General features: G+C 42.6%; 1 protein-coding gene across 1 annotated transcript; it reads right to left on the bottom strand.

Annotated features, from left to right (window-relative positions):
• Positions 1 to 1,832: 1,832 nt before the first annotated feature.
• On the bottom strand, positions 1,833 to 9,205 carry LOC146622210 (homeodomain-interacting protein kinase 1-like). The gene is made up of 2 exons (XM_085366783.1): positions 8,518 to 9,205; positions 1,833 to 2,224 (listed from the first exon to the last, which is right to left on the bottom strand). Exons 1-2 carry the CDS (start codon positions 9,203 to 9,205, stop codon positions 1,833 to 1,835), a joined length of 1,080 nt encoding a protein of 359 aa, XP_085222909.1.
• Between the last annotated feature and the right edge of the window lie 164 nt (positions 9,206 to 9,369).

The following is a 9,369-nucleotide window of genomic DNA, read 5'->3' as shown; positions in this document are numbered from 1 at the left end:
TTCGTCGCGTCATCACTGAACAACCGGATAGCACTGTGAGTTTATTATTGTTTATTATTTGTATTATTAGCTTGGATCTACTGGCACTGTTGTAATTATCAGGTGGGAATGTATGCCTCATATTGTTTTTACATTCTACAAAAAGGAAAACAGCATATTATTAGATTTGTCTTCTGTAAAATTGATGCATAAATTTCAATAAAAAATATCTGGAAAAAGAACCAGTCATGTGATTTCTTCTTTTTTGCTCATATGCTGACCAGCCTGTGAACTTTGAGTCGCATACAAACTATTTCATGTTGCTGCTTCTTTTATTTAAGGAACATTTATAAATTGCAAGCTATAATCTCCTCTGAACTAGAGAAAACTTTATGCATCCACTGCCTTTTTATAAGCTTAGACAAATCATCCCTGTTACACCAAGCAAGCAATGCAAAGTGCTGCAGCCAGACTTTTAACACACTCTAGCGAGTGAGCTCACATTACCTCTATTTTACTTTCTTTAAATTGGCTCCCAAATGATTTTGGAGTTTGTTTTAAAATTCCTACCCTTACATAGAGAGCGCAAAATCCACAAACTCCAGAATAATTTTCTCAATTTCTTGTTAAAAATTGGTCTGCCATTCTTTGCTCAGTTGCTCTCTTCCTGAGTCTGTTGCAGGTGATACATTTATGGATAATCTGATACGGAATTCATCATCCAACTCGGGGCCCACACAGTCATAGGTTTCAGTTTCTGTTGTAACACTGTAACAAGAAAGCAGGTCCCTTGAGCCAGGCACTGTCACCACGGCAACAGTCGCAGAGCGTGTGCCTACGTCAGCAGTGTTAGCGCTCGTAAAAACACAGTGCCATTGTTTCGGTTCTGAAATCCTCCTGATTCGCTGCACCGTGTTAGTGAGATATACGTAGAAACGCTTCGTCTGGTTACGTGTTGACAAACACGTGAACCTTCATGCGATGCTCACAGAAGTCATTGGCAGGATTGTTGGTCCTCTCTAACAGTGAAACTGTGAAACATCTGTCTATGTCTGCGGTTACTGCAACAGTTTCACATCTGAATCTCAACAATACTTCCAACAAGCTATTATTGAGGTCAGGTCCAGAGAGGAGGGCATCTTTAAGAGAGACGCCATGACACTTTGCACTTGAGTCAAAACCAACTCTGATCTGACCCGGCTTCTGAGGATGGTGCACCCCAAAGGTAGGTAAAAACCAACACTGGTTGTCCACTTCAGGTGGAGGAGCCTGTTCAGCATGGTCACAATCAAATGTATTCTGCATGAAGGCAAAGAAATTCCTCTTCATTTCAGGCCTTTTTTCAAGGGTGCGATAAAGAGAGGATTAGCATTTGACCACTTGGTCGTGACTGTTGGGCAGCCGCTGGCGAGGTCCCTTAAATGCAAGTGGTGCCACCCACCTGCCGCTGTCATCAATGAACATCTGTCTCTTTATGACCTCTAGGAAAAGTTTGTCTTCAACAGAAAGGCCGATTTTGTTATCGTCCTCAGATGTATCAAAGAGAGTGCTTCCAAGAGTGCATGCATTAACTCTCAGTATTTCAGTGGTAGGAAAGACTTCCTGCTCAGGCTTACACCCATAATTTTCTTTGATATGAACCATGGCCTTGGACATGGGCGATTGTTCTCAAGCAAATTAGTGTGATAGGCATCCACAGTTGCAGGCTTGTGAGCATCACCTAAACAGACAACACTAATGATAACCCATCACAGGTCTGTGCGTATGGGGCATTGTGAGGACCATTTCTACGCTGCCTCACCTTATGGAGACTAAGTAGGTCACATGCCAGTAAAAGGAGGATCTCATCTTTGTTATCGAGTGGTGGGATAAGGTGGGCCTTTGAGATGAGCATGTTCTGCTGCCACCTCAGGGGTAGCTATCTCAGCTCTGTTACTCAGGATGTTATTACATTCAATTATTCTCAGCAGCGCGACTGATGTGGCTCCATCCAGTGACTCCACTACAAAGCCTGTGGCTCTTCCACCCATCATTTCTGTTGTTCCAGCACATGTACAGAGTGTGAATGGAGACTCTGATCCCTTTATGTCATAAACATCAAAAACCTCTGTCCTGGCAGGGGACCGATTACTCTGATCATCAAGCACAACATAAGCCTTTGTCACTTGCTCTTGCTGCACTTTCAGGAAAACTTTCACCAAGCAGATCTTAGGACAGGAAGCTTCTCTCTTAGCCTCTCTGTACACTTCAGTACAAGTGGATGTTACAGCAGGCTGAGTTGTCTCTTCTGTGCCCCGCCCCCCCCCCCCCCCATGACCAAAGAGAGTTGGAAGGGGTGGTCCTGGATGAAGGACAGAGATATGGTTCCTCCTTTCACTTCACTTGATTGTTGTGTTGCAGTTCTTGGCGATGTGACTGTTGGAAGAACAGCATCTAAAACAGATACCGTTGTCCTTCAGTAAGGTCTTACGCTCCTCAGTAGGTTTAATGTGAAACCCTCTGCAGCACTTGAGGGAATGTGGCTTTTTATGATGCCTTTCTATATCACAGATTTTCTCTCTCAAACTATCTTGACCAGCTTTCTCCTCTGATATTTCCGTCTTGTGTGCAGAGACTAAACCCTTATGAGGCATTCTCATTGTAATATCTGATCTAAAGTGATCTGTTGTAGATGCTAAGAGACTGAAACCTCGGTCATTGCAAGCTTGGGGTGAGAGAAGGAAGACAGGATAAAGACATGCTGTGGAAGAGAGACAGAGGTTAATAACAGATATGATTCAGTGCAGAGAGGTCTGTTAACACATAGTGAGTGAAAAAGGTGACTGGAAAGGAAAAACTCAATGCATCATGGGAATTCCCGGCAGCCTATGTCTATTGCAGCATAACTAAGGGAGGATTCAGGGTCACCTGGTCCAGCCCTAACTATATGCTTTAGCAAAAAGGAAAGTTTGAAGCCTAATCTTGAAAGTAGAGATAGTGTCTGTCTCCTGAATCCAAACTGGAAGCTGGTTCCACAGAAGAGGGGCCTGAAAACTGAAGGCTCTGCCTCCCATTCTACTTTTAAATACTCTAGGAACAACAAGTAGGCCTGCAGAGCGAGAGCGAAGTGCTCTAATAGGGTGATATGGTACTACAAGGTCATTAAGATAAGGTGGGGCCTGATTATTTAAGACCTTGTATGTGAGGAGCAGGATTTTGAATTCAATTCGGGCAACCGTGGCTCAGGGGGTTGGGAATCGCATCTGTAACCGGAAGATCGCCAGTTCGATCCCTGGGCTCTCTGTCCTGGTCGTTGTGTCCCTGGGCAAGACACTTTACCCGACTTGCCTACTGGTGTTGGCCAGAGGGGCCGATGGCGCGATATGGCAGCCTCGCTTCTGTCAGTCTGCCCCAGGGCAGCTGTGGCTACAACTGTAGCTGCCACCACCAGTGTGTGAATGTGAGAGTGAATGAATAGTGGTATTGTAAAGCGCTTTGGGTGCCTTGAAAAGCGCTATATAAATCCAATCCATTATTATTATTAACAGGAAGCCAATGAAGGGAAGCCAAAACAGGAGAAATCTGCTCTCTCTTTCTAGTCCCTGTCAGGACTCTTGCTGCAGCATTTTGGATTAGCTGAAGGCTTTTCAGGGAGTTTTTTGGACATCCTGATAATAATGAATTACAGTCGTCCAGCCTGGAAGTAATAAATGCATGAACTAGCTTTTCAGCGTCACTCTGAGACAGGATATTTCTAATTTTAGAGATGTTGCGCAAATGGAAGAACGCAGTCTTACATATTTGTTTAATATGTGCATTGAAGGACATGTCCTGGTCAAAAATGACTCCAAGGTTCCTCACAGCGTTACTGGAGGCCAAGGTAATGCCATCCAGAGTAAGAATCTGCTTAGATACCATATTTCTAAGCTTTTCAGGGCCGAGTACAATAACCTCAGTTTGATCTGAATTAAGAAGCAGAAAGTTAGCGGCCATCCAGGTCTTTATGTCTTTAAGACATTCCTGCAGTTTAACTAATTGGTGTGTGTTATCTGGCTTCATGGACAGATAGAGCTGGGTGTCATCAGCATAGCAGTGTAAATGTATGCTATGTCTTCTAATGATGCTGCCTAAGGGAAGCATGTATAATGTAAACAGAATTGGTCCTAGCACTGAACCCTGTGGAACTCCATAATTAACCTCAGTGTGTGAAGAGGACTCTCCATTTAAATGCACAAACTGGAGTCTATTTGATAGATATGATACAAACCACTGCAGCACAGTACCTGTAATACCTACAGCATGTTCTAATCGCTCTAATAGGATATTATGGTCGACAGTATCGAATGCTGCACTAAGGTCTAGCAGGACAAGCACAGAGATGAGTCCACTGTCAGAGGCCATAAGAAGATCATTTGTAACCTTCACTAAAGCTGTTTCTGTGCTGTGATGAGCTCTGAAACCTGACTGAAACTCTTCAAATAAACCATTCCTCTGCAGATGATCTGTTAGCTGTTTGACAACTACTCTTTCAAGGATGTTTGATATAAAGGAAGGTTGGAGATTGGCCTATAATTAGCTAAGACTGCTGGGTCTAGAGATGCTTTTTGAGTAAAGGTTTAACTACAGCCAGCTTGAAGGCCTGTGGTACATAGCCGATCATTAGAGATAGGTTGATCATATTTAAGATCGAAGAATTAATTAATGGCAGGACTTCTTTGAGCAGTTTTGTAGGAATGGGGTCTAAAAGACACGTTGATGGTTTGGAGGAAGTAATTATTATAATAATAATAATGGATTGGATTTATATAGCGCTTTTCAAGGCACCCAAAGCGCTTTACAATGCCACTATTCATTCACTCTCACATTCACACACTGGTGAAGTTATTGAAGTTAACTCAGAAAGATCAATTGGAGAAAAAGAGTCTAACTTAACATCAATGGTACTAAGAGTAGCTGTAGATAATATTACATCTGTGGGATGATTACTGGTCATTTTTTCTCTAATGATAAAAACTTTATTTGTGAAGAAGTTCATGAAGTCATTACTAGTTAACGTTAAAGGGATGGTTGGCTCAACAGAGCTCTGACTGTTTGTCAGCCTGGCTACAGAGCTGAAGAGAAACCTGGGGTTGTTCTTATTTTCTTCAATCAGTGATGAATAGTAAGATGTTCTGGCTTTGCGGAGGGCTTTCTTATAAAGCAGCAAACTATTTCTCCAGGCTAAATGATGATCCTCTAAATTTGTGACACGCCATTTCCTCTCCAGCTTACGAGTCATCTGCTTTAGGCTACGTGTTTGAGAATTATACCACGGAGTCAGGTACTTCTGATTAGAGACCTTAGTTTTCACTGGAGCTACAGTATCCAGAGTCGTACGTAGTGAGGAGGTGAAATTATTAACAAGATAATCGACCTCTGTTGGGGTAGCATTCAGATAGCTGCTCTGCTCTGTGTTGGTACAGGGCATTGAAGATGATAACAGTGGGTGGATTATATTACATTTTGAATCACTGAAAATTGACATTTTTTAAAACTCCTTTTTTGCGTTTACATGTACAAACAATGTCAGAGGTATGTGCCTTTTTCCATGCCACGCTGTGGCCACGTTATTGTTTACATGGGATGAACTGCAGAATAGCAGATAGAGACAAAATACTGTTAATCTGACTGTCTGCAGGTTTACACGCAGTTACTGTCCCTCTGTTTACAAAGGCAGAGGCGTCACGGTGGGATTATTTTACGTGTAGTTGTTTTTTCCTGTGTAATAATATTCAACATTGCTATCAATACATTTTTCAAAAAATGCCTCTCTGTGCAAAATGGGTTTAAACACAAAATCGTGGCAGGATCAGCCTGATATTATTTGTATCCAGCTGTAACTTTACTGTATAAAGAGCAAACATCTCCAACATGTCAGGAGCAGTTAGTCATTACAACAAGTGTTTGTGAACTAAAAATCAAGAATGTGGGATCCTGTTTGTCCGTGATTTGAAGAGCCCAGCGCTGCTCCTGATGCAGGGGAAACCAGTTCTGCAGGGAGACCTACCTCAGCACCTGTGCAGGTGAAGCCAAAGGGAAGATTTTCTTCACCATATTTTCTAGTCTTTGGCTCAGAATGAAGTTGGTTTGGAAACATTCAGCGGCGCTTCATCTCCTGCTTTGCGTTTCTTTGTTTCTGTTTGTTTGATCAGACACATTCATACCAGTGGGCTGCTGGAGGTCATTTTGTAGCTCTGGCAGAGCTCGTCTTCCTCCATGCACAAAGGAGAAGATACCGGTTCTCCTGATGTGTTAGAACCTTCTACAGCCCTGTTCAGTTCTCTTAGAGTAACTTTCTGTCTCCTCAAATATCCTCCATGCTCTTGACACTGTGCTGGGAGACACAGCAAAGCTTCTGGCAATAGCACTTATTGCTGTGCAATACTGGAGGAGTTGGACTAACTGCACAGCCTCTGTAGGGTCTGACAGACAGATTTCCTGAAAGACCAAATTCCAGATAGCGTCTGATGCAGGCCATTATGTCATCATGTCATTTTGGCAGTACGTCAGCAGGTGTCAGCAAATCCCCTCTTGCATCTGCTTGGAAAGCTTCTCATTTTGGCAGAGAGTGTCATCAGACTGAAAGTGTGGAATCAATGAACACTATCATTGGAAGCTGTAGCTAGAAAAGGACACTGGTTTTTCAGCAGGACTTGTAGAAACCAGATTGTAATTTAAAGCTGTAGACGGCAGCTGTAGCCAATTGACTGAATGTAAGAGCTCTGGACAAGAGTTCACACAGTGTGGATCTATCATCAGTGCTGTGAAGTTGACCAAAACTGATGCTAGAAGTTTCTTCTCAGTTCTTCAGTTCAGGAGTCTGATGCAACCCATTTGAACTAGCTACCCAGAATGCTCTGCAGCGTAAGCCGTGGCAGCCTGTAAGTGAACTAATTCATTTTCTAAAAATACATATATAAAACCAAAACCATATAAACTACATATAACATATATACTATATCCACTTGTCTAGGAGAAGATGAGGAACATACAAAAGCTACAGTCATTAATGAGCTAAATGATTTGTAATCAGTGTATTACACCTTCATTTGAACTGTCTAACTTACAGAGTTATATGCCTTTTTATTATGTGACAAGAAAAGCAGATTATTGTCAAGAATTAGAATATGATCAGACTGTTAACCTAAGTAAACATAAAAAGGTAGACATTCAAAATCCAGACAACAAACCAGTTTAAACCGGTTGTTGTTATGACTTCACTGCATGAAATCGTAATTTGCATCAGTGGGAACAAGAGCTGGCCATTTATTTTCACACCACACAACAAAGAACCGCAGTGCTGAGACCAGCCCTCATCCAGTCACCTCAAGTTGAACTGTGGAGCTACCAGGGCCCCGATCAATTCAATCTGAAGCAGATCAGGTTAACACTTATCAAAAAGTGGCGGACGGAGAGGCAGTGACACCAGCGACAAAACAAAAACACTTGAGAGTAAGAGTTGATTCAAGTTGATTACATTTTATTTTGTACATTAAAAAAAAACAATTTTCAACAAAACAAAGTTGCCTCAAGGCATTTTATACTGTAGAGTAAAGACCCTACAATATAAGAAAGAAACCCCAACAATCTGATGATCCCCTGTGAGCAAGCACTTTGGCAACGGTGGACAGGAAAAACTCCCTTTTAACAGGAAGAAACCTGTGACAGAACCAGGCTCAGGGAGGGGCGGCCATCTGCCACGACCGGTTGGGGAGGGTTGATCTTAAGATTCTTCATCATATGAAGAAAAGCAAAACAGCCTTAAGAAAAAGTTTTTGATCCTTTTCCCTAATGAAAGCTGACCTTTCGGAGGCTTTGGTGTGATTATTCCTTCACTGCTGTCTGTACTTTCTGTGCTAGAATCTAAATCACTGAATTCAGAGGAAGATCCTACCAGCTGTATCTGGGTCATCCCAGGCTTTTCTTTGACACCCAGCCTACAAGACTTGTCATCTTCTTCTTGCCATGCCAACCTGCGAAATGCAGGCAGATTCTTTTTGCGTGCAGCTGCTCTTCTCTGTCGGTTTCTTTGGATTTTAGCTGCATTCACACAGTTGTTAAAAGTGGAAGCCCGTCTAGATCTCCCACTGCTCTGTTGGCTGTTCCTTTTGATTTCACTGGTGGTAACAAAGCTGTCGATTTCATTTTCTAGACTGAGGAGTGGGCACACTTCCATGCTCGTGCAGGATGACTTGGTGTAGCAATCTACTGCAGGGTCCTCAGGAAGATGTTTCATTGTAATGAAACGATGTCCCAGACCCTCAACAGGTGTGATTCTTTTTACAGGATCCACACACAGCATCCATTTGAGCAGGCTTAAAAATGCCGCTGTGTCTTCCACTTCGGATTCTGTGTTTGGCTGTGGGTGGTGTTTGGCTAAATCATCTATGCATGCATATTTGTCTGTGATTGTTGTACTTTGTTTGATCACAGTGCCTGTAGATGCTGAATACTGAGCTGGTGTCTTCAGTACCCATGTGCGTTCTATTATCCCTTTCCTCATCCAGAAATATTTCGTACTGTACTTCCCTTCCTGTAACATGCGTTTACTAGGCTGACCAAGCATGTGAACAAAACCTTGCATCATTTGATATTCACACCTGTTGAAAAACAGGCGGTGGCCCAAGTATAGAAAAGCTGCGACACAACCGAGAGTCCACATGTCTGCCGATTCAGTCACCGGTATGCCCAACATGACCTCAGGGGCCCTGTAACTAAGGGCCTGAATAATAGTGCCAGGTGGAATTTTTGCAGGACTTGTGGCAAAACCAAAATCAATAAGTTTAACTTTATATGGCTGTTGAGACTGATTTACAAGCATGATATTATCAGGTTTGATGTCTGCATGCATCATACCTCTGCTCTTCAGAGCGGTAAGAGCCACAAACATCTGCTTTAAAATGACCCGAATATCACAGAGAGCCAGTGGACCGCGAGACCTTTTAGTCACGAAATCATGCAGACTAATGTCTAGCATTTCCATTGAAATGAAGGTGCGATGTTTGTACTCGAAAACTTCGTAGTACTTTACCAAATTGCACCGATCCCTATCCAGAACACTCAGTTCTTTTACAGCAGCGGCCTCTTTCCAAGCAAACTTGTTGTATTCCCTTTTAGCTGCCTTGACTGCTACCCTTTCAAAAGTGTCTAATTTTACACATTCCACCACTCTCCCAAAGCTTCCTTGTCCGAGGAGCTTATATACCATGTATTTACATGTTTTACTTTGAATGAGGGCGTTCGTTTGTAAACCCTCATCACTGTCATAAGACGACGAAGACGAATCCGAAACCATTTTTTCACAAATATATCTAAAGTTTTACACCTGGGCAAAACAATGTGACCGCAGTATGAAGCTGGCAGGTTCTGTCA

Source organism: Diplotaxodon limnothrissa, linkage group LG11, assembly GCF_057381915.1.
Source record: "Diplotaxodon limnothrissa isolate DT_005_m linkage group LG11, D_limnothrissa_male_GT1.1, whole genome shotgun sequence".
In the NCBI taxonomy this organism is placed as follows: Eukaryota; Metazoa; Chordata; class Actinopteri; order Cichliformes; family Cichlidae; genus Diplotaxodon; species Diplotaxodon limnothrissa.
Note: the sequence above shows the minus strand (reverse complement) of the source record. Positions and strands in the feature narration are given on the sequence as shown.